The sequence below is a fragment of the Gobius niger genome (assembly GCF_951799975.1).
Source record: "Gobius niger genome assembly, chromosome: 1".
Classification (NCBI taxonomy): domain Eukaryota; kingdom Metazoa; phylum Chordata; class Actinopteri; order Gobiiformes; family Gobiidae; genus Gobius; species Gobius niger.
The window spans coordinates 64,848,119-64,874,927 of NC_136852.1; the positions used below are offsets into that span (position 1 = coordinate 64,848,119).

The following is a 26,809-nucleotide window of genomic DNA, read 5'->3' on the forward strand; positions in this document are numbered from 1 at the left end:
TTACCATTGGGGCAAGCAGCAAGGACCATTCTCCAGATCTTGAGCCAGGATTTAGGACCTATACCGGACTTTTTTTTATTCCTTTTGTAGGGAAACATTATTTTTGTCCCATATAGTATGTTGTAAAAGTAGTCATTCAGTCATTCAATCAGCCTGATGTGTGAAGTGTGCACTGTATTATGATTTGTTTGTGTAGTGTTTGGTCAATCCAAATTGTCAATATGTGAGATATTGACTCCATAGGACGGCCATGATGGTAAAAAAAAATCTTATTTTGACTATAAAGGTTCAAAATTAGGTATAGTGCCATTAAGGGTCTTGATGGAAGAATAGCCCATAGTGATTAAGGGTGACCAGGTCTGGCCTTGATAGTCATGATATGGAGTCAGACTTGAGTCACACGGTTGATGACTTGAGACCTGAATAGATAAAATAGACAAAGACATGTGACTCAATGTAGACTTGGGCTCTGTGACTCGAGAAGAAAAACATCTAACTAAACAACTTCTTTAAGTCACATCAATGGAAACATGTGACCTGACAATCAAATTTAACTTTAGCATCGCAATATCATCATCATCACCATCATCATCATCATCATCATCACCATCATCATCATCATCATCATCATCATCATCATCATCGCTAAGTCTACTGTACAAAGGCTTGAAATTTAAGAATTTAGAATTGACTTGGATTTGATTTGGACTTGCAAAACAAGGACTTGTTCCCCACCTCCTCCACAAAGTAACCCTCCCCAGATGTGGATAGAACATCCAAATTCCACATAGGCTGTAATTCAAACCCAGGACATTATTCTTGCCAAACTTATATATTGTGGACAGATATAGAGAAAGATAAATACATTTTAACATCAATACATATTACTTACAATTGTTTCAATAACTTTCTGGTCACAGAGAGACAGGTAATAGACAAAATTGGTAGCCCTTTAAGTCTTGGAAATTAATCTTAAAACCCTTCTTTTGAAATTCTCTGCCCTGTCCAAGATGGCACCATGCGTGACTTCCTGAAACCCTGTTTCACATGCTTCTAATAAAAGCTAACTACCACCACATAGCGTTAAGGCGTTTAAGCTATCCAACATGGACCGACTACAGTCAGTGTTGAAACAATACGTCTCCGTAGATTTAAAGTATTTCAGAGGTCTATTCTTTAGATTTCAACACTTCACACAAATAGTCCAGACATTGCGATGGTGAAAGTGTGGAAAGATGAAGTCCTCTCACTGCCAGATTTAATTTTAAAGTTAAGAAGAGGTTAAGGACAAAGCATACAATGTCCTGAACAGACTTAAAGAAAAAAAAAAATCATATCTTGAGGCATTTCTTTTAAATGTATTTTGGACATTTTTCTTGAATAAAAACTTAGTTGAGAGGGTTAACAGATTCTATGCTGAACAACCGCCAATGGAGTGTATTTTGCTGCTTGCAGAGGACGTTTGAGTCCGACCTTTGCTATTTTCTAATACAGATTCCTCAAATTGCAATTCCAATTCAAAAGCAATAATCTGTGTGTGGGGAGTGGGGCGACAGTGGCGCAGTTGGTAGAGCGGGAACGGGCGGGAACCTCCAACCTTCATGATCGGAAAGTTGGAGGTTTCGAATCCAGCCTCCTGAAGGTGCACACTGTCGTTGGGTCTTTGGGCAAGACACTTCACGCACCTTGCTTCCAGTGCCTGCGTACATCCGTGTATGAATGAATGGGTGAGTGGCTTCCTTGCTGTAAAGCGTTTTGAATGTGTAATATAGGTGTAAAAGCGCTACATAGGTTGAGACCAGTTGCCATTAACCATCAGAGTTGTGATCTGTTTGAGCTTTTCCTGAGTACATCAAAGGTTTGGCAGTGTATCACAGAGCGCTGAGAGAAAGCTAAATGAACCGATTTGATTATTTTTGCTTAGTCTGGATCAGTGTTGTACTTCGGCTTTTCGTCAGAACATGGTTTTGGGACCCGTGGGGCATGAGCTGCAATCATCACCAGCCACATCAGCCAGTACATGCCATTTGCCCAAAGCCCGGGGGGTTCGGCTGATTTCTATGCTCCATTATGGGCTGTGTTAACGGCGAGCGACACAAATACCACCCCAGAACTCACACGGAGAACATGAAGAGAGGTGCAAAATGTGCAAATGATGTGAAAGGAAAGAAAAATGAAAAGAAATGTTTTGTCCACATTGATTAGAAAAGGAGAACTGGGCTTTTGGACACAGTTCCATCATTCCGCATTTGTTAAGTGATTTTTTAGAAGGAATTTAAATGAATTACGCCACCTTGACTGGGCCTATTTCAAATTCTGTCGTATATTGAGTGTTGCTAGCCTTCTCAGTGTTTGAGAGAGGACATAGAAATAGTATAAACTGCAACCTTACAAAATCAGTGTAATCCGGTGGGAATTGTAGCGTTGCCATAGCTGCATTTTCTGACTTTTCATCCCATTGGTTGGACCTTATCTGAATGAACATCTGGCGTTTTGAAAACTGGCAACATTGTTTTGACCGTCCACGGTTAACTACCGAAAATAGAGCCCAAATCAAAACACACATCTAATAATTACACAGGCTGCTGGCAGATTTCTGTTTGCACTTAGCCTACATTTCCCCACTCGTAAACGCAGGCCTCCGTGTGTCCTGAAAGAGCTCTGGACAGCCCGGCCCGGACTGGCGGTCACATGTATACACTACGGAAGCCCGTTAGCATAAACTGTAACCGATGAAATCAATCCGTCTCCGGGCCCTCGCATGGAGAGACTGCAGCTGGCTCCTGTTAGCAGCCTTTAAACCCAATGCTACACCTCCTGATGCCTGGGACGTTCGGCGGGGGCAGTTACGCTCACATTCGCCGCAGATTTGACAATTCCAAATAAATCTAAGAGCTGCCGAGGCAGGGGGGGGGGTGCTGACCGGCATGTCTGCGCCCAGTGTCAAGGTTATCGCACGGCTGTGTTTGTCTAGCACTGACTCGGAAACAGACTTCAGCAAACACAGAGAGGAAGAAAAGCAGGGAATGTTTGAAAGGAAGAGTTGGGTCATGGTGTAAATGGAGCAGGGATTCTCGGAGCTGGTTTTAACGTCTTTTTACATTTTACAGTTTGGATTTGATTTTGTAAACTACATGCCAAGACAGTGTTGGGACTTGTGAAAGTAGATCTGCACCGTGTACGGATTCAGCAGCTATGAAATGTTTGAATTTTCATGGACAAAAGTTCTTAGTCAGTCATTTGTAGAAGTGGTACATATCTATACAGGCTCCAAAGGAAAAAAAAAGTATAAAATTGTCTCTGTGTCTTGTCCCATTTAAAGGCTTTATGACAAACACCCCAGAGCAGTAGTTGGCGTTGTGCAGTGTGTGAATGCCAGTTTTTCTAAACAAGGAACAAGGTTTGTCCTCATTGTGTTCCCATACATACAGGTGGTGATTTCTGGTGCATCCTTCATGTTGTTGTTTTGAGTGTAAGTTATGAGTCACAATACAAATGTAAGGTGAGACAAAAAAAACATTAATTTTGCAGAGGTCATTGTTGAGATTTTTAGCTAGTTTTCTCTGGTTTTAATGACAGAGGAAAACATTATTTTATGCTGTTTTGTCCCGAGATTTCCCGGGAATAGCTACCAAATCATGGCTGTTTTGTATCCACAAGTAGCGCGAAAAGCAACCGACATGGAGCTATAATCTAAATATGGACATTTCCTCTCACGGAGAAAGCAGTGGCAAAGACAAACCTTTAGGGCCTTTTTTCTCTGATGTTTTCATGACACTCTTGAAACAATATCTACACTTCTACACCACTTTCAGAGGTATTTTTAGTTCCTAATTCTTCAAACCGTAAAATCAAGGTGAAAGTTGATATTTTTACAGATTTTTTGGGCCATTTGTATGCAGAATTTTTTTTTTTTCCTCATAATATCAGTAAGCTATAACAAAATTATATTTTCCCCCATTCACCAACTGTGTCTTGCCTAAAGCCTATATACATTTTCTACTTATACTGTATATACAAAAGTATTACCTGCAGCAAAAGCTTTAGTAAAGTACTTCATCTTGAGTTATGATTTGACAAGCAGCTTTTACCTTTATTGGACTAATTATTTCAAATATATCTTTATTTTCATTCAAGTAATGAAATCATGAAATTAAGTAAAAAACAAAATGAACAAACTGAGGCACTCAAAATGATAAAAAGCCATATTAAGTGTTTGCCAATGCACTTTGGCTCAAGGTCTTTAGTGATGCAGCTGTAAGCCTGCTAGCCTTGGTCACATGGCGCTAGTGGGTTTGGTCAGATACAGTTCATTATAAAATCATTTTAATATTTTAGACTTTTTCTTTCAAAGTCAATTACAAATAGATAGAAAGATAGATCATTAACTTTGTAAACGCTTGGTAAAGTAAACAACCGATAATCACTTGTGTAACAAAGTTTCTGAATGCTTCTGGTTAAAAAAAAAAATAATAATAACCATAAAACAAAAAAATAATCCATTTCCACCACAGCAGCAAGACCATCAGTTACATCATCCTCTCCACATGCATCTCTGCTCCGCCACCAGGGAGGAGACATTTTCTCAGTAATTAGCATTACCAAGATTTAAACCTTGCTTGAGAAAGAGGAGGTTGGACCAAGCATCACCAAAACCAAACTTATTTCCATAGCGACTATAACAGAGAGCACACTTTCTCTTTTGAATGGTAACTGTTTGCACAAAATCCCGGCCAAATACACGTTCACATCCAGAAAAGCCAAGCAATCTCCATGTAAGGAAAACATTAACTCTGGGCTATTTGCGATACTTCCAAACCACTGTCAACATGGCTGTAACAGGGAAAAGCCATCTGCTGCGACAGTGTATGCAAGTATTTATAACAATTTATTTTGGCAGAGCAAACGGTCTCGGCGCCGATGCAGAGAAGTGTAATTTCATGCTGGGGTCAGTGTCCGTGACCACTTTGATTACGCAGCCCCCGAACGCCAGTGGTCTGATGGGTAAACAGTGAGAAGCTTTGTCAAGTGCCGGCGTCCGGAAGCCCACTGTCAGGAGCACATGGAAGGTGCATGCTCCTGGACTCCACACAGGAACAAACTGTGCAGCGCCACAACAGATGTATTTTCAATTGACGTTGGGATGAAGACGGCTAGCATCAGGCCAAGAAAGGGACCCAATGTAAATGAATTAATGACTGATTTGCTTTTACAGTAGCTCTAGGCCTTTTCTGAAAGTCAACCAGTCAACACACTCATACATTTATGAAGTTGGACTTTAGTATGCTAAAGTTTTGTCTCAAATCTGCTTTTTCATGATTGCTACTGATCCCATTTTCCTTTTGAACCAGCACAGCAAGGGGCAGGGGCTGGATGAAAATGTGTGTCCTTTGCTTGCTCATTGTTGTTCGCAGTTATCCCCGATTAGCCTGAGGTGCGTTCAGACCGAACCAGTGTTTTGGAGTTAATGTCGGATCTTTAATGATACCCATGGTCTACGCCTGGGTCTCACTCAGTGTTTAAGCTCAAGTCCTCCTGAAACTCTTGATTATTTGTGCTCGCTGGTGCTCTGTCAGCCAACAGTCGGCCCGGGCAGGAGATAGGCTCAGGGGAAGGTCGGATCACGCCCCCGCAATCGAACCAGGTTTCAAAGGGTTTTGACCAATGGCCGCTGGCTGCCCTGCTTTTTGACCACAAACGTGGGGGCCGCCATTGCTCCGCCGTTGCTGCAGTACCTCCATATCGCCGCTAGGCCCCCATTGAAAAGCATTGGACTTTAGACACGTTAAAAACTACTTTAAAGCCTGGTTTCAATTGTTTCAACGCTAGACTAGGCTAGATCTTCCTCCTGAGATAACGCTGGGTTAATAACAATATATGAAACCAGGCTGGTTTTCGTAATATGATTTTTTGAAATCTCGTATTTAACGAGGCTCGGACTGTTAGCATTGGAGCAGCGCGAGCTACACGTCACGCAAGGGCCGAGTCTACGGTGAAAATCCCGCCCGTATGTCCTTTTTAGGAACATGCTTCGTCAGAGCTGGGGAGGGGGAGCCTGTAAATCCGCCATGAATTGCCCCACGGCCGTGGTCATTCTGGTAAACGGGGAGGAGTGAGCATAAGACGTCCATTATTTTCTACAGTCTATGGTTTTGACAATCCTTTTCTCATCAGACAAAGCGGGAGATCCGACCCCTCGTTCAGGTAGTCACGATGATGGACAGGGTGAGTGAAGCATCTTGCCCAAGGGCACAAAAATGGACTGGAAGGAGCTGGGATTGAATTGACGCCTTTGAGATTAGCAAAGAGCTTTCCTAACTTCAAATGACAACATATAACTTTTTTATCTTCGATTCAACCAAACTAAAAACCTTAATACATTTCCAACAAACTATATTTCCTTGGCTACACAAGAACACGGTGAACTTGTGTAACCTCTTTCCAAAATCCAGGCTCTGCAAAGAGTGAGCATACCTGGAAAACACAAGTTTGACTTTATTTGGTGCTTCAGTTGCATCTGTTTACTGCCTCTGTAAATAACATGGATTCTCCGGGTGGTCTGAGGTAAGATCTCAGAAAATGTGCTCACTTTCCATGAGGGACATCGATTTGCAGACCTTTTCAATAATAAGCAAGGTATAGCCTTGTGAGATTTGTTATAGTCATAGTAGAGTGAAATGCCTTTTGTTTTATTCAAAGACATTTGTGCAAGATATGGTGGAACTGCGGTTAGTGTTTTTGTCTCACAGCAAAAAGTTTAATAATGATGTGACGTTCCTGACTGACTGGCTCTTTCAAACAGCTCTTTAAGGTGAATAATTCAACAGATCTCATTCTTTGGGTACATAGAATACTGAACCTGGACATGACCAAACTGCAGCAAGCCCAAATCAGAACAGTTTCCCCCACAACTAAAACATGTATACCAATTTACTCTTAAGCCAAAAACAGTAACATTTCGAAGCCATGACAGCAAGACAGATCCAATGCCTTGGAGGAGGTCTTACAATTTTCGCCCAGTTCTGTCCAATGCATATTCAAAGAAACTATACTTTCCTACAGACAAATCCAGCTTTACTGGAGTTCTGCGCAACAGGAAAAAGCAGTGCAGTAAACATATTCAAGGAAGGAACTGACGCCAAAGGAAAGGATTCCGAACAATCCCAATAGAAATGAAACAAAACGTGTGAGAGTGCTTGATTTGTGTAAGAATGAGGCTTTGTGCGCGGAATCAGGCTTGAGTCATTTGCACAAGACTTCCATTAAACGTTGTGTGAACCGGCGTGTTTTCCCAGAAGGGCATTAAGTGCACAGATGAGATTAGTCCTCAGCGAGATCGACTTGGACGCGCTGTGGGATTTTTTTTTTCTTTACCGCTGTGATCCACAAATAAGGCACTGTACTGCTCTGCCAGCGGCTTCCACGTCAAACGCTTATCAAGGAAACTTAATGAACAAATTAAATATGTGGCTCCGAAACAGAAAACAATTTATCAGGGTAGTGTGAAGTATTGATTTGACTTGTGAAGCGCACAGGGCTGTGGGAAACAAGCAGAGGGCAAAAGTTTAGTGAAGTTCACTTCTGGTCATATTTTGGTCAACACATAACTACTGTAAGTCTTGATAAAGGTGCTAAAGTTACACATAAGACATGATTTTGTTAGTTTAGTTCAGCCATGGGACTTAAAAATCAAGATTAGGTGCAGCAGAAAACCCATTTTGCTGATTTGATTATGAAGCAAAATGGGTGTCATCAACAAGCCTCAGGCTTTTCTAAGGCCGATGCCAATTTTGGTGGATTTTTATTGGCCGAGGCCGATATGCGTGGACAATTTTTCCAAATGTCTTGTCTATAGGCAAGGCAACTTTATTTATACCTCGCATTTCGTACACAGGCAACTCAATGTGCCTATGTGTATGATGCTCCTAAACTTTAAAATGTCACTGTTGAACTGTGACGGCAGGGTGCACTTTATTGGGGCATATGGGTCTGATATATTTATGTTTAGTAAATTCTTTAGAAATTCTTCTCCAAATAAACTCAGACAAAACTGAGATAATTGTTTTTGGCCCACAGACACAAAGATAAAGTGTTATCAGTCACCCTGAGTGTCTCTCTCTTTCTCTAAAACCAAAAAATTAGGTTCGAAATTTAGGAGTAATCATGGACTCAGACCTGAACTTAAACAGCCACATCAAAGCACCAAAACACATCAAAATCTGGAACAGTCTTCACGAGGATGTGAGACAGTGTTCAAATCCAGACTGAAAACAGCTCTTTTAGCCCATCTTAAAGCTCTGACCGTGCGGGAAGTCTCCACCAGTGTCAGTTCTGGAGATATCGCCTTTAATTGGCCAATAGCCAATATCGGCTATACAAATATCGCTACTCAGTACTTCTCACTAAGAAAACAGTTGCACAAACATCCATCTTGAAAGGCCCAAACTGTCAAAATTCAAAACCACTGGTGGTTCGGACCAATCGCGTGGCTATGTTGCCGTGAGTGGGCGGGTTCTAGATTAATCGACAACACTGCAACTCTGTTAGCAACACGGCAACAATATTCGCTCTGTAATACCAATTCATTTTTACCCGGGTTATAGGCACCTGCACTTTGTCTGAATTTATGACATGAGATTAAAGAACTTCATGAATTCAACCCATTAAAAGTAATTATCATATTTTACTGTAGCTCTGTGCACTATACTATTGTCTAAATGACCCCGAGAACTGTTTGAACTCATCAAATTCACAATTGCTTTCATTTCTTTTATTGAATTTCTGCAAACCTTTTCTTCCAGAGTCCACTGGCAAACAATGTACATGTCTTTTACCTCTCGGAGACTTGACCAAAGCACCTCGCGCCCTCCTCCTGCTTCATTTGCAATGCAAAACACCGTTTTTGCAGGAGCATATTGATGGGCGCAAAACGGCCACTTGGGTTTGAGTGTGTAGTGAATTTATTCTGTGATTTAGACCCATTAATGCGCCTGACCTTGGAAACTGTCAAAATCTTATCCGGGCTCCATCCACACACCATTACAGGGCTAATGGCACCAATTACCACTCTATTTAGTAGGAATTACCTCGCACATAGGAAGAGTTATTTTTCAGCCTGTAGGTCAAGCAGTGGAAACAGTAAAAATGTTTGGGAATCATTGGGTCATTTGATACAATTAGCATCTGTCTGGAATAACTGAAATAGAGGTCAAGATTGTGCTGTGACTTATGGGATTCCTGAAGCAATGAACAATAATATACTAAAGGTGGTATTAAAGTTAAAATACTTCTTTGACAAACATAGAGAAACTCACACTAGTAGTTTGAGAACAACTGCTTGCCTAGTTCATGAAATACCCCAGTGTTCACCAATAAGCCAATGTACTGGACGCTAACTTAAAAATGTTATATTGGCGAAGTAGGTCACCCCCCCAAACAGCATTTTATTAGCGAGGGGGAAGATATTGATCGCAAGGTCGGGCTAAAATGAAAATCCACTCTCGGTGATCATATGTTATGTAATGCAGTTTGGCTTTATTACTGTAAGATAAATATGATAGATACACTGGGTAGCAATATGATTTTAGTGCAGGGCGACATCACATGAGGTCATAGCAGGCCCCCCATACGTTATCTTTTTATTACATTATTAATATATATGAGTCTGGAGTAATCTTAAGAGACATGGTTGACCTTAGAGATACACATATAGATTCTCTAATACTAGATTGTAAAGGGCTTTCGAAATGGTCCACTTTGTTGAGACGACGACTGAAGATATTACACCTCCTTAAGGCAAGACACTGCAGGTGAATAAGGCCCTGTCCATATAAGTCAAGCTGAGGACCAAACGCAAAGATATTTTATCAATCCAGTGTATCATCCATAAGCTTTGGGGGTCTGTAAACAAACATTTTCCAAACCAGCTCCCAGAGTGGAAAGATCTCAAAACACTGTTTACGTGGCGCCGTTGGTACAACGTCTCCACAACTTTTACTAAAACGATGACATCACAGCTCCAGAGTGGTGTCTGTGATCCATTCTACTGACCTTATAATGAGTTTTACTCATGGATCTATGATGGTTTTACTCCGCTCCTCTTTGCTCCACTGCAGTCCACAAGCCACAGTTGACAAGTAGAAAAACACGGCCGAGACAGTCTGTGTGTTTGGACTGACAGTAAAGGTCCGGTCACTGACAGGTTTTTCTGATTTAGTCCCGCTACGTCTGAAGAATAAACTCACCTCCTTATCTCTTCTGTAGATCCTAAAGCCTTGAATCAGTTTCATTTTCACTGTTTACATTCCACAAAAGTTTACTGCACATGCTACATCTTGTTCAATTATCTGTGTTAGCGTCAGAGCGCCTCACACAGGCCTGGAAGATGAATTGCACCGTTTTCACAGACCTGAGTCGACCCATGTGGACGCACACGTTTACTAAGCTGGCTTCGTGCTTACAGAGAAAGTTTCTGAAAACATAAGTGTTTTGTCTTCATGTGGAAATAGCCTAAGGGAAGAAAAAAATAGAGACAGCAATTTGAAACTTTCACTGTAGATGATTTTTTACAGACAAATTATTACAAGTTTTGTTTTTTGTAGTTCAAAGCTCAATAAATCTGGCAGGCATTAGATATTAAATCCCTCATGCCGTTTAACTTATTTCCAGAAAATCTCTGGTAAAACTTCATAAAATAAGCGTCACAAAGGGTGAGTTTCGTCTTTTGTAACTCTGACATTAAAACTAAGAGGTTAAGGGAGAAATCTCGCCAAAAATCTCATCCTTGACAACTGCGTGAAAAATCAATGTTCGTGTCTCGCCTAAATTGTGTATAAGATTCAAGTGGTTTGGAAGTCTAGAATGTAAATGTTTTGTTTTTTGGTGGCCTTGAGCATTAATTCTTGTCACATGTGGTTAAGAGGAACATCTAAAGTGTTAAGTGTACGCCAAAAATTTTAAAAGGGATATACAAAACCACAGCACAAAGCTAATTTTTGAAATCTAAATAGTTAACATCTTTGGCATATGTTTTTGATGCAACCCTCTTTACTGCCTGGAGTTTGGGACATGTGCAAGTAAAAATTACGTAAGTAAAGCCTTCATTTCCTAACAATACAGGCAGGCAAATCAGTCATTGTCAGCATTTTTAATTCAACACAGCCTTACAGCTAGAACATAATGCTTTGAGTCATCATACCATATTGAATAGTCTGTTTGGCAAATGATCTCTGTTGCTGAGTATCACAATGTATCAAGTGGAGCTCATTTTGCACAACACGGGTCAGGTACAATAGAGTTGTTGCACAGATGCTTTCCAGCATAAATTATGCTACATTACAGAAACAGAAATTCAAAACTGCTATGTAAATGCAACTTCTTACATTCACTTCCTCCTCAAACTTTTGCCTGCTCTCTTTACAACACAGCAGGGGGGTATTTTAAATAACTTTGGCCAGATTTACGCTGCAGCTAAAAACCCCGACCTGGCTCATTATAGCAGGCCTGACATATGGAAGCCCTCTTGAGTTGGGACTTCAGCCTGCTGCTGTATATATACCTGCTATCGTACAATGGGCTCAGGTTTCTAGGTTAAGCCAGCTGTTTCCCTCTCCCCAGTCTGCCTCCATCCCACTCACGTCAAAGTGAATGAGCCCGAGCCGTAGTAGCGCGCCGCTTGGTAGGAGCGCAAGGGGGCCAATAACAGAGGTGGGCGTGGCGGCTGTTACCATGGCGCCGTAGTAAATGTGCTTTATGTCCAGATTAGGGATCACTGGGAAGGAGGCCCAAAATGAGCAGAACAGGTGAAAAAAAAAGCTCTATACAACGAAGAATTAAGCGGGTGAGTCTTATTAGCTTTAAATTAGCGCCTGGATTATGAGTTTTTTAATAAATATTTAAAGATAATTGCAAAATGCAGTTACATGTACTTGGGTAACCACATCACCAAAGAGTTCCAGGTATTGTGGCCATACAGCCTGTGCTATGCCCAATCCCGTCAGACCTTGTAAGATAAGCAGGGAAGGGCCTGGTCGGTACTTGCATGGGAGACCGTTTGGTAACACCAGGAAGCCTGGGTGAATGTAGTGAGTGGAGGGATTGGTTGGTGGTGGTAGGAGGGACCGATGACTGGTTGCCTCGCTTCCGTCAGTTTACCGCAAGGTAGCTGTGGCTACAATAGTAGCTTACTGCCACCAAGTATGGAGTGAATGAATAATGCGATGTAAAGCCTCTTTGAGTGTACAGAAAAGCGCTATATAAAATCAATGGAGGAGCTGAAAAAAGCGGTCCAGTACCCCAGTTCTCCCTTGTCCGAAAGCAATCAAACTGGGGTTTGTACTTAAAGAGCACCAAAAAACCCAAAAGGTTCCTGCAGTCAGCCTATACATGACTGTCATAACTTTGGTCAGCCATTTAATTGTGTTTGAATCCTCTCCAACTATTACATAAAAGAATGTAAAATGGTTATCACCAGTAAGCTCTACAACAATAGTAAGCTTGCAGTTGCAATTGTTCCCCCTACTCCTCCATGAAAGGTATTGCAGGTATGGCTGGCCCTTGTTGCACCATCCAGGGTCCAGCACAAGGAAGGTCTGACTTTATTCTTGACGGTTGAAAAAATAACTTTTCAGCCGTTTCCATCATTTATTTTGCTATAGGCCTAATACAGCAGACCTGGTGAGTCAAGTGTCTGGCTCACTGATACAATAACAGAATGCTGTGTTAGGAACTGGAACCAAAAGGCCAAGTAGTTAGTCAAACACTCCCAAATAAGTCATTGCCATCCACCCCCAGCAACAGAAACACCACTTGTACCAGGGAAACATGCCGTGCAACACATTCTGCGATTTTAAGCGCAGTGCCAGCTCACTTTTGCTTCCAGTCATAAACTCATTCACTTTTTCCTGTTGCTCACCAGAACAAAGTAGACATTGAGGGTGTACGACTATGCAGAGTGTGTGTGTGTGTGTATGTGTGTGAGTTACCTTGTCACATCTCATGAGGCCCAGGTATCGGAGGGACTTGCTGCTCTGCGCGATCTGCGTTGCTCCCTGGTCAGTGATATCTTTACACCAGCCCGCGTCCACCGTCTCTATGGTGCTGCTGTACTGGCCTATGGCGATCAGAGCTGCAAGAATCACACAAAGAGAGAGATAATAGAAAAAGGTGTTAGTCCGACAGTCTTCTCATGCAAATGTGGCAGAATCGCACTCCCACAGAGGAATTCAACAAGCGGTCCGGGCCAGGCTGTGTGAGACATCATTTCAATGTTTGCACAACACATCGCAAATGGTTTGAGTCTCCCGCTGAACATGCATGGAGTTATGAATATGAAGGCGATATCACAGAAATATCTTTTGGGTTCCCTTCAGTGGCTTTTAAAGGGGGAAAAAATGGATACTCTCGATATTTGCTCAAAATTACCAACAACAACTCACTTTGTCCCACCCAAATCTGGAATGGAATGGAGAATTTCATGATACCCATAGAGAGCTTTAACTTTTATTTCTCACACACGATTATGTAGTCTAGGGCCTATATGTAAGGTCTTCCTAGTGACAAAACAGCAGCACGAACTTGTTGTAGCAAGGATCAAACCTCCACTCTCGTTTGTTGGAGAAACAGAGTGAAACTTTGATTCATGTCTGTTGGCGAATGCTCACAAACCAAACCAGGGTCTTCATACGGGGGGGCATAAAGGATTGGTTTTATAGAACTGGAATCCCAGTTGCAGGCTCCACGCATGCTGTCCTTAAGTGCCTCCATTTATCTTCACGTCTGACTGAAAACGCTGTCAAGGCGAGATTGAACCGTCTCTTATCATGTGTACTTAAGACATGCGCTTGTATCAACGGCCTGGGATCACTCTTATCAATCCGAGGCCAAACGGGGGAAGAGCCAGTCGATGGACAGCCCTGCTCGGTGATCGATTACCCCGGATTGGCCTTTGTTCTATTGCTCTTCTCACAACCATCAGTAATGACAGGGGAGGAGGGAGGAAGAGGAGCGGCTGAGGAGAAAGATGAAAAAGATGAAAGAAGGAGAGCGCCTTTGACTGCACCTTCAGACGCCAAGTTAGCCCTGATGTTGTTTTCTCATTTGCACAAATCCATTTGAACTTCCAATCATGACAAACAAGGTGTAGACGTCTCTGGAATGTTCTCAAACTCTCAGACCGGGCTCATTTGATTACTCTTGTTCCAGCAATTCTGAGGCTTGTGAAGAGATGTCTGTGTGGCATGTTTTACGCTAGCCATACTTAATACTAGTAACACGTTTATAGCAGTCATCTGGACTAGGCAAGAGCAGGTTGATCCAGCTTCCAGACCAGAAGAAATGAAGCCTTCTGAATGAGAGGTGAAAGAAAAGCACCCTCGTCCAGATGACTACTTTTAAAATGAACTGTAGAAAGAGATATAGACTGCATACCTTCATCAGTTACCATTCTTTAAAGACCCTATACCTTTTGTCCAGCAGTGGAACAAAATGTGTTCCTTCGGCATATTGTAAACTCAGACATTTCTGTGACAGTGACCTTGAAAGTTGTGAAATATGCTTAGAAACCCATCCCTGTGAAGAATTGAAATGTTTCAAATGTGTTCGGAAAGTTAGGAATGAGTTCGGACCACAACTAACTATTGAATTTAGTCACTCTCTATTTTATTGTTTGTAAACCAAAAAAAATCAGATACAGGGCCTTTAAATCTCTTTCTATTTATGTTTAAGTCCGCTCAACTTCTTTTCAAAGTCTCCTCGAAAGTTCCGTTGGCTGGGTAATTTATCTTTGGGACGTTTTTGCGGTGCGCTTATCCCCATTTCTAGACGTGTAACGGCGAAATATTGAATTAGGAGGAATGTTTATGAAGAAGCCATTCATTTTCATACTCTCTTTGACCCTTTTATGACTTTTAATGTACCACAAACCTCCACAAATTACTGGCCTAAATAGCGTACAATCACCACTCAGAAGATAAACCATGTCAAATGTGCTTACAGACATCTGTGGGACTTTTGTGTGCGGTGGTAACTCCTGCAGCGAAGAGGAAATGAATAATATTATGCTTTTTTCTCTGGATGTAACAGCCACCTCCATATAGGAAGGAGGCCTGTGTACACTGTCTCTAACATATGTTATATATAGCTTTGGGCACTGGCGGCACTCCACATGTGGTTCCCTTTGTGCTCCGGCCCGCTCTGGATGCCATGCATAATGGCACATTATGGCTAAACAGGCAGTAACAGGGCTTTGAAGCTGCAGTATGTTCCATGTAAAAAAAAATGCACTGTGGGGAAGGAGAGGCTTCATCAGGTCGGACAGTCGAGCGCTGGAGGCACTGACAGCTCCCAGGGCCGGGTAGTCATGGCAGAAGCTGAAGAGTTAGAGCTCAAGAACATCCTGATAACGTAGCAGCTCCTTTTCACTGAATCAAGTTATGTCATTTCTGTATTTTCAAAGTGATAAATTACATAATATGCTTTTCTTTGTTATCTGATATGAATTCATTGTATAAGCTTGGCTGGATGTATGGTTTTTTGATGATGGGGATAATAATAAATGAATAAATAAATAAAGTGCTGATCTGACATATAGTAGAAGACAAGGGTGTCATGGGCAGCACAGCTAGAAGGTCATGGGTTCGATCCCCACCTGAACGGGGCCTTTCTGTGTGGAGTGTGCATGTTCTCCCCGTGTCTGCATAGGTTTCCTCTGGGCACTCCAGTTCCCTCCGGGCACTCCGGTTTCCCCTATACCACTAAAAACATGTACAATAGGCCAGGATCCCAACCAAATACATTAATGAAAAATATTGGTTTAAATAATAGCTTTTTACTGTTTCTGTGAGTGTGTTACGTCATATTTAGTTTGATGTTTGTTCATTTTTAGACTCATTTTAAATATACAGTGCATAGCAGACAATAGCAAAGTAAAAAGTACACATTATAGGTACTTTTAATTCACTTAATTAAATTCTGTGATGAAAAGTTTTTACTTTTACTTCCCTACATTTTAGAGCCTGTATCTGTATTTTCTACTCCACTACATTTTTAAATTGGGTTAAAAGCAAAAGTATTTTGTTTTCGAAGTGACCTCTCTACGATGAACTGGTTTAGTCCCAGTTTAGACTTGGTTTAGTGGTTTACTCCTTTAGACCTTGTTTAGATCTGGTTTAGACCTGACCTAGTTTAGTCCTGGTTTAGACCTGGTTTACTTCCTGTTTTTGACCTGAATTTGTGTTTTACTCGTTTAGACCTGGTTTGATTCCAATGATATTTATTATCCAGTAATAATAATAATACATTTTATTTGTATTGCACTTAACATATGAAGAACACATCTCAAAGTGCTACAATTGACACAAAAACAAAACAAAAACAAACATAACATATCAATAGTAAAAACACGAAGAATATTCGCAGTAAAAACACAAAATAAACATACTAAGAGTAAGCCGCACAAAATAAGTGGGTCTTCAGTTTACTTTTAAAAACTGTGGTGCCCTCAGATGGTTGGGTAGGGCATTCCACAGTCGAGGCGCAGCTGCCCGGAACACCCTTTCTCCCATAGTGCGGAGATAATAATTAATACTTTTACTTTCTACTTATAAAATACATTTGTACTTTTATTTAAGCAAAAATTGTATCAGATACTTTAACTTTTACTTAAGTACATTTTTGGTCCTGTATCTGCACTTTTACTTATGAATATTGAGTACTTCTTGCACCTCTGGTTTTATTGCTATTGTCAGTGAAAGACACATTCACAGACAGCCAGTAATGGCACAGCGTACGTACATGTATGTGCGCAAATCTTTAATTTCTCTTTAAAAAATAAGTATCCTGTGAGTGAACGAGTGAGTGGATGAATGCAGTTAAGGGTATGAGTGAACAAAGTGTGAGTGACCAATGTGATTTTAACTGTAAATTCAATAAATATATTTGTATTTAAAAAAAAAATAATAATAATAATAATAATAATAATAAAAAATAAATATCCTTCATGAACATTCGTAGACTTTTCAAGCTGTTAGTCAAATTAGTGTAAAATAAAATGTACTACAATATAATACAATGGAAATTTGACATCTGACCTTATCATGGTAAGTCTTTATGAAACATCATTACAAACCTAAAAAGTTTGATAAGACTCTTATCAAATTGGTACATTGGAGGCTGGCTTTCTGATCAGAAAAAGCTCGGTCCTCCATTGGGACACTTGCATCTCTGTGCGACATCATGTGACAACGCTTCAGTTCCAACTTCAAATCTGATTACCTTTCGCTTTGCTTGACTTTGAATGTCCACCTACCTCCCTTTCCCACGAGCAGAGACCAAAGTAACCGACTAAAAGCCTTGACACAGAAAAAACTTTCCCTACTTTCGCCGGAGCTAACTTATGCTTCACCTTCAACGAGATTCTTCTCGGGCCCGACGAAATGAGGCGATCGAATCCGACAGGTGCCTCCCAAGGTGAATTTCTGAGGCGCGCCAGTGGACAAAACAAGCACGCATTTCCTGATTGCTGTGCACCACTTAGCTAAACAGACACACACCACCACCTGCATAATTGGGAGACAGTGTCGACAAGCCCCGGGATGTCCAAACAAAAGCATATGGCACTTAGGAAGCACTGAGGACGAAACAAGCGAGCAAACAATGTCGATAGACTCGCAATTTGGAGGAGTATGAAGAGCAGTTGTTCCATCAAAAGTAAATGTAACGTGGAGTAACGTGGAGTGACAACCAGATGAACGTGGAGTTCATCTGGTTGTCATTTCAATCTAACTGATGAAATTTACAGTGTGCAGATAAATGCCTTGATGTAATAAGCAAATTTCATGGCAGCAGGAAAAAATATGTCTTTTACTTCAAAGTATATCAGAGATCCACTTGAGATTACTTTCTGTGCCAATGATTTAAAATAAATAAATAAATAAGAAAGTAGAGTATTATGACATCTAGGAGAACAAATAAAACAAAAATCCAAAAGATAGTTTGATGATTGCTGTGCACAATCTAACAGCCTCGGGTTGACCTTTTTTGTACAAATGGTGCTAACATTATTAGCCTCCGAGTTGAGTATGTCATCAACTTGAAGCATTCTCTCTATTGAATTAGCATAATTCATGCACAGTGAAGGCGGAGGAGGCTCCCTGCAAACTCAATAAACATTCTGTTGTGACGGCCCTGATTGGCACTGTTGTGTAGATGAGAATAGCTCTGCAGTCATGCTGGAACACAACATCTGCTGCACGAGTCTTTGAGTGCTTTGTGTCTTCGTAATAACAGGGCATTTAGCATTTTATAATGTTGTTCCTTCATTGAAATCACACGTTTTGTTGTTCGGGGCAATGTTAGACAAATCCTTCCAAAATAAACCACGGAATCTATTTCTCCACTTTTTAAAGTCCTGTCTTCTGCTCTGCCTGACCAATGTTTCAGCTGATTTTCTGTCCCCCTTGGGAACCAGTGACACCAGGATACATTGCTCCTCAACTCCCATAGGCTTTTAGATAAACCATGCTGTCCGGAGATGAGCTTCCCACCTGTTCCCCATATGACACATAGTGTTTTCTGCTTCGTTGACCCGTCGGGTAACAGATAGGTGAAATGCGCCATGTTCTGACAAATTCCAAATCGGATTTTGGGTTAAACTGTGTCTTTTTCCGCTTCTCTTTACGCACTGAAAGGAAAGCCCAGTAGATCCATAAGCCATCCTCGGACCCGTGAGCAGAGCGTGTTCTCATTAGCTCGCGTACGGCGGTGGAGTCGCCATTCCGTCACAGCTGCTTGCAAACAGAATGGGATGATCCGCCACTTCCTTTTCAACAGAACTCCTCTTGCATATCTCCTCATCTGATCCCCACACAGCCTGTCATTATCAGGCGGCAAGGACAATTTCCTGCTTCTTTGGACCGCCTTGGCCCAGCCCCTGTATTAAGTTTTTCAAATCATGCGTTTCAGGTGGAGCCTGTGTGAAATTCATGTCGTTTAATTGAAAATCACGTTGACGTCCAGTGGTTGGGACGTTCCCGCTGCCTTACCCTCCAAAAAGTTGCCACAAAACAAGGTCACTATCTCTAATATTTCGTTGTACCACCTTTAGCTTTGATCAGAGGTGTGACGTTCAATAGGCTTCTGCAATGTCAAAACATTTATTTCCATCCAGTGCAACAGTGTGACCAATACGCGAAGACTTCCCAAAGATTCTCAATTCGATTAAGATTTGGACTCTGCGGTGACCCATCCGTGATGTCCCATGATTCCTGCATCACTTTCACAATGTGAGCCCAATAAGTCAAGGCAGTGTTACCCTGGAATATTCCCGTGCCATCAGGGAAGAAGAAATCCATTGATGGGAATAACCTGGTCATTCATGATGTTCAGGTTGTCAGCTGATCTCATTCTTTGGCCATTTACGAAAAGTACTTGATTTTCCTTTATAGACTGTACTATATTTATCAAGAAGTGTTTGTGGATTGTGTTCAGCGCCTTCAAAAAAAAAGGAAATGCACGAAAATGTGATTCATCAAGCTTAAATAGAAATACAGAAAGTCTTTTTGAGCTACTTGGTTGGAGATTGCTGGTCTAATGTAATGTGCTTGTCTTGTTTTATAATGTAAAAAAACACACAAATAAAAAAATTAAACCGAAAAAGTCGTACAACTGTTTATGTCTCTCAAAATGCACATTTTCTCACAGTGTGACTAAAACCAGAGCTAATATTACCCCGTGATAAATATTTCTCCTATAACCGGATTGCACTGGGAAGATGAATCACTCCTTTTAACTAATGCATTATCTACCGACAGAGATTCATTCCCCATTCCTCCGCCATCTCAGGCCCGAGCTGTAATCAGACACCGTAAATACTGGCTTTATCCGAACCCAAGAAGGGATCCGGGCTGAAGGAACCGCAGTGCTCCGGAGGGGTCAGGAGCTGGTCAATCCAGTGATGACCGCAACGTGAGAAGAAACCTTCCCTAATCAGCTTATTGTGCTATCTGTGCAGCTGACCTCCCACATCCAGGGTTAAGCATCTTCTGCGGCATTATTAGATATTCGCTTATTACATTGGGCCTAAATGATGGTGTGCCATTACCCCGCGATCTCGGCGAGGGAGATACAATGTTCCCCTCGTGCTTGTTCGCTGTAACTTGAGAGGGCTTTTTTTAGCTGCCGCTGAAGATGGAATGTTAGGAAAGACTAAAAGTGGAACAAGTGTTACTTTGTTACCTTAAAATAGATTTATGTAAGCACTCAGTCGTAAAGAAGCTATTGTATAGTTTTCGGAAATGGTCAACTGTATTAGATTATTTTTTTCTTAAGCTTAAAGGGACTATACAGAGTTTAAAAATGTTAAAATTATGTATTTTCCTCCCCCTACATGTTCCAGCCATGCCCTAATGTGTAGAATGAGCTCAGACCTGCCTCTAAAATCCTGCACTGTCACTCAAAAAGGTGTCACTTCGGGTCCGAAGTGCCGTCACGCACGAGCTTAATATAGAAGGTGCAGCTACACATATGGCCTGAGGTGGCAGTAGTGAGGCTCAAATGGCCAACTTGCATCCAGCCCCTTTAATTCTATCCAATATCCTAATTTGTTCTCACGTTGTTTATCCCTACTTCCTTCATATTTATAAACGAAGAATAAAAACTATTATGAAAGATAGATTTTAAAAATCTCATTTAAAACACATAAATAGTTGGACCAAATAAAGCCAGGAACCATAGCTTCAGTTCCAACATAGAGGTCACCAGTCTTATGGCCTGTGGAATGAAGCCATTGCAGAACCTTGCAGAGCTGCTGTCTGAGGACAGTCCTGGGTGTGTACTGTCCTTAACAATGCCCTGTGCCCTGGTCAGAAAACGCTTGCCCCCAATGTACTGACGGAAGAGGAGTCCCGATTATTTTCTCTGGTGTCCTCACCACAGCTACCTCACCGTACAGCGATGCAGTGAGTCATGACACTGTCTATTCACCTTATTCCGGAGGCTCGCGTGGGCGGCGCCATTAATTGTGCCCGCCCCTTTTCTCCTATCTGTTAACATGGGGCTGGAGAAGTCCACATAAAATCACTCACTACGTTTGGCCGCGCTGAGAAACGGCGCAGTGTTGACTTGTTGGTGCAAATGGCCATTTTATACAAATCAATCGACTAAACATCAGATGTCTGTTTTCGGTTTGATTTCAAAATGTTAATGTTGGTTTTTAAAGCCCTTCATTGTCTCGCTCCGTTATGTCTAACTGAGTTGTTGACCTTACATCGCCCCAGCACGATCAAATGGTTCTGGACATGCACAGGTCCCAGTACAAACAGTGGGGCGATCGTTCTTTCAGGGTTGTAGCGCCTAAACTGTGGAACAGCCTGCCCCTCAGTCTGCGTGTTCTCACTGAGCTGTCCCTCTTTAAGTCTAGATTGAAGACACATCTTTTCAAACTAGCTTTTAAGACTTAGATTGCACTTATTTATATCTAGTATGTAACGATTTTTTAATGTTGTTTTATCTTTCTGTGAAGCACTTTGGTCTTCCTTGTGTTGTTGTAAGGTGCTATATAAATAAACTTTGATTGATTGATTGATTGATATTTTCCCTCGTTCTCCGTTCAAATGAGCGGGCTTCGCGCTCGAGCGGAAGTGTCTGTACAACGGAAGTGCCGAGACAAAGCAAAAAGTGGCAAAAGTGGGCGGGGCGGTGAATAGTGCTTCTGTAAAAGGTGGTGAGGATGGGAGGGGAGAGGTGCACTCTCCACATCCTGCAGAGGAAGAACAGGCGCTGCTGTGCACGCTTGGCCACAGCCATGGTGTTTTTGATCCAGGTAAGTTTGTTGTTTATGTGCTCCGCCTCTACAGCTCGGTCCCCCTCGGTCGGGGTGACAGGGGTGATTCCTCCTGGGATCCACGATGGATTCTTTTGTCTTTTCCATGTTCAAGAGGACATTGTTCTTGTTGCACCGTTCCACCAGATGCTCCACCTCTGCTGTCGGCCTGCTCCTCATTGTTATGGATGAGACCTACCAGTTGTATCATCCCCATTCTTTGACTTGGCAGATAACAAAAAGTTCCCTCAAGTGTTAACAAGCAGAGAATTTAACAGGGTCTGGAAACGCGCTATATATGACTAATGCGTTATTATTAATATATTACAACAGAAATGTGTGGATGTTATATTGATTTCTGTTAATGCCGTCAAACTGAGCCAGTTCAAAGCATGATGTTTGATTTGGCAAAGCACTTGACTCAAATCGCCTGTGTGAATGTGCTAAGACTGGCATTATGATCATTATTTACCATGGACTCAAATGTACTATTCAAACATAATTGCTCTTGTGTATCAAGTTTCTCTCTTCCCCTGGACATGATGCTGTACAAGCATTGTGTTGGACGCATAGAAATGGCATCGAAGGGATAAAATAAACTTAGCTTATTAAATTTGATATATTCCAGAGTGCACCGCTGCCATGTCCAATGTGAGAGACTCCGTGACGCTCTTTGTGCTGCCTTTAAAAAGCTTGGCCCGGGGTTTGCCCTCTCCACTGTTCCTCTGTGCACCCAAAGCCACAGAAAACTCTTTTCACTTCCCATCCTTTTATTTCCAACAATGAATGCATTTCGATATTTTTTTTTCCCCCCGAAGCCGCCACATCCACCCACATTGTGTTCCTGTCCACAATGACTTTTGGGTTTGTGCGAGAATGTGCAAAAAAAGAAAAAAAGAAAGGTGAAAAGTTTTGTCTGAATTCTGTCTTTTCCAGAGTTCTGTTTAACAAATCAATGAGGAAGACTGCTGCGCTGTGTTTGGGTGTTAAAATGGCAAGTTCAGAGTTGTCAAATATCATTACCATCAAGCATAGACTTTAGAACACAGAAAAACATAACACCGGAATAGAAAGCATTTGCAGGAAGGCTCGGAATGACTCCAAAAACAAAACAATGAAGCACAATAGACTTAAAATCACAGTCTCAATACAATCGAGCTGCTCAGCCCTATATATGTATTGATAAAGTATACAGTCAGGGGACTCCAACAGGCAAAATGATTCAATCCGGCCCCTCACTTGTATGTCAAAAAAAGAGTAAGACTAGCCCATTACTTTGCGGAGTTAAGCATTTTTAAAGAAATAACCAGAATGCTCATCCAGCCACTAGGGGGCAGCTTAAATAAAACAAGGAAAGATTTCCATACGTGTCCAGCAGAGGGCACTGACATACTTAGAGATCACAATACAAACAACACATTATAGCCACGTGGCAAATGGACAGTCTGCCCTAGGGCGGCTGTGGTGACAATAATTTAGTAGCTTGCAATACGTGCAATACAAGTGTAAGCTGTTTCTATGAGGCAGTCCAGCTCATTATTATTCATATATTATTGGAAATTTGATCATGGATGCATGGATATGGATATTATGGATGCAATACATTCCCGATATATTTTGGCCCCCAGGAAAATGTAGTTGGAGACCCCTGCTCTAAGTTATGAATGGCTGGAAAAGTATGGAGATGGTGTTTCAATGTTTAAAGTTCAGGTATACGGCATTGTCCCCGTAGGGGACTCACTCATTTAATGCACATAACCAGAGAATAATGGTCAGTTGGTGAAACACTGCTTTCTTACCTATGTGTATTATGTATAGTGTATTGTAAAATAACTTAAGCCTCTGTGTACTTTATTCTACTTCCCATAAGGTGTTTTTGTTTCATTTGTACATCCGCATATTTAGTCTATGATCCACTTCTGTGTTCAGAATTCCAGCCCACACTCCTGTGTACTTCATACAGAGGTACTTTTCACCAAACTAGTTCTGATCATGTCCGATGCCAAACCCTTCTTGGCACAGCTTTCAACTCTGTCACAAGAGTATAGGAGGAAGGATTGTGCCCTTTCTGTAGTTCTGTATGACTATAGTCATTTTCAGACACATGTTGTTTTAAAAGACTGAATAAAGCATAACTTAGGACTGATAAGAGTATAATTCATTGTTAAAAAAAATAAATCCAAAATAAGATGTGCTACTTTTTCACCATGTTGGCCTTCATTACATCAGAAATCAAAGCAGGTCAGGCGGCCCCATTGCGGACGCCACTTAACTTGTCCTGGCCTTTTGCCCCGGTCAAGTGTTGGGACTGACTGCATGATTGATTAGCACAGAGCGGCCATCTTCAAAGCAGCCTCTCCCAGACTGTCCCGGGTCACTCAGAGTGCCACATTTAATGCCGTACACAAGACACAAAATGACGCACTCCGAATGCACTCGGGACAAGAGGGTCACTGTTGTTTGGTCAGGGCGGCCCGCGCATTAGCTAATTGCTAACTGTGAGAAGGAGACGGATAAGCAAGGAGGTATGCAGACTGTGCCTGTGCTCAGGAGAGAGAAGAGCGCAGAGGATGAACTAAGCTGGTTGTTGCACAAGAGAGAAACACTGAGAATTTTGTTTTTTGCAATTTATAAAATTCACTGGGGATGTGGAAAAAAACTGTAAAAACGGCCCATGATCCCTTGCTTTCTTTCTTAATTGAGGTAATTAATAAAAAAACAACGAATAACTAAAGTATGTGAAGAGCTTTTCATCAAAAGTTGAGCATTCATAACTGTCTTAAGTAGTGAGTCATACTTAAAATAGCGTTCATGATTCATTAAGTGCTAAATGATCACTTACTAAGGCTAAATAAGCTGCAGTTTTTGGCGTCAGATCCTCATGCTCTGCTCGCTCCAGAGCCATTTTATAAGTAATAGTAAAAGAATCCAATGGCTTTATGTAATATATATCTTGACATCATCAACGGCGGGGCGGTGGCTGAGAGGTTATAGCTTTTGCCGTCCAGCAAGAAGATCGTAAGTGTGATTCCTGGACTTTGAGCAGTTTGAAAATTCTACTCGTGTTTGGGTGAGTTTTCTCTGGGCGCTCCTCCTCCAATGCCCGCAAATCCAGGCCAAAACTTCAAAATTTTGAATTCTGGAAAGACCACAAATTGACTATCATCTGATATACCGTAGTAAATGCAGCAGCCGCAAAACTGACACTGGCCAAGTCGGTGCTCTTTGCCCTGACATTTTGGGCGAATGCAATCAAAGGCCACGGGGAACGGAAATGAGGCAAGCCAGCTGCGGAGACACAGTGTAGGGGAGGAACAGATTGAGTGCGACACGTGCAGGAGGGTGAGCACTTTAAGGTAGGACATGCTCGATGTGGGGAATTAATTAAGCCGAGCTCACGGAACAGGCGGTGGCTCAGGTCGGACCAAAACCAGCTGATGCAGGCGCTTTTGTTCTGGCATTCGCTCCAGCCTGTATGTGAACGAAAGTGTGCGAGATAGGCCTCATTAAGATTCAAGATGCAGTCATTTTCAGCCATGGGACAACCTTAGGTCTGTTTTCCTACAACACATGGCAGGAGTCAATCATCTAAATCAAGAAACTGACATCGGTGTGTCAGGGGCAATCCTAAGTGTTTACTACTAAATATGACCTAGTTTTAAACGTGAAAACTGCTTCCTAGCAAGAAGAGGCCACCAGTGTGACTTTGGAGGCTGGACAGGTTACGTGTCAGCAGTATGGGGAGTCGGGAGCCTGAAACTACAAACTTTGAGTAAGTGAACGTGCAGAATCTGTTGCACCACAGCCACCTCAGCACAGGCGTGTGTTCGTGAATAGGTAATTCCAAAAAGCTAATGTGGAAACTGAATGTCCTTTGATTAAACCCCCCTTTGCGTTGTTCACAAATCATGTGCACAAAACCATTTGGATGGACCTCAGACACTGGTTGACAATACCCAGTGGTCATTTCAGTGAACTCTCTCAAAAATACAGGCAGCTTTTAAAAATCCGCCATCTGGCAAGGTTATTTTTACGAGGAAGGAAACTGGATAATACTCATCTGAGAAAAATTAGTTGGACAAGAACTTTAGATGCTGGTTTTTCATCCAACACAAAGAAGTATTTACTCAACTCTCTAACCAGTGGAAGGACAGACAACATGTCTTGGTAAAATGGTGAGATTCCAAGTTTGGATGCCTGGTGGGTCCTGGGACAAGTTCCTTGCCCCAGCTCAAATCAAAGTACAGTATTTCAATAAACATTAATGAATAACATTTTATATGTCTTGCCCCACAATCATGATAAGCATTGAAAACATTTTACATTGGGGGTTCGTGGTCTGATTAATCTTGCGGAGGTGCTATAAAAGTATTATTCAGGGACTGGCACTGGAAACCAAGTACCGTTAAAGTACAGGATCCGAAAAACCCTCCAGGCTTATCCCGCTGCCTCACCTTTACGTCATAGGCCACACACGTGACAAAAAAAAAGCCCCACTGGCAGGCAGGTCACTCTCGGCTCGGGCATGTTTTGGTGCCGGAGTGCGATAACCTTGTGGAGGGGATGTGAAGTTAGCGGTGAAAGGGGCGGCCGAGAGGTGAGCGAGTGACAGGAGAGAGAGGCAGATAGAGGAGGGAGAGTGATGGGCTCGGATAGATAGAAGTGAGTGGGGCAGTGATAAGCAGAGACGGAGCTATCAGAGGTGACCTACAAGTTCTCACATTCAGGGGAGAGGAGGGACCCTCACAGGCAGGCAGCGGGGTTGTAGGTGGTTTTAGGTTTGTTTAAGATGAGTAAGAAGTATGGGGTATGATGTACATATCGGGTCATTTGGAAATGGTTAAGTTCAAGTTGAGTGATACATTTTGAAACTTCAGTACGGATGGACAAAACCACACTATCACATGATGCAATATCCATATCCCAAGAAGCCACAATATCACAGTAATCTTGCCGGGCCTGCCAGACTACAGTACATGCTATTTCAAAGGC

The 26,809-nt window shown here is 41.9% G+C and overlaps 1 protein-coding gene across 1 annotated transcript in view; it reads right to left on the reverse strand.

Annotated features, from left to right (window-relative positions):
• Positions 1–26,809, reverse strand: part of fbxl17 (F-box and leucine-rich repeat protein 17) — a 366,739-nt gene that overhangs the window by 23,734 nt on the left and 316,196 nt on the right. Inside the window, exon 10 of the mRNA XM_079571769.1 lies at positions 12,984–13,126. Coding sequence (XP_079427895.1) covers positions 12,984–13,126 — 143 coding nt within the window. The remainder of the gene's footprint in view (positions 1–12,983; positions 13,127–26,809) is intronic.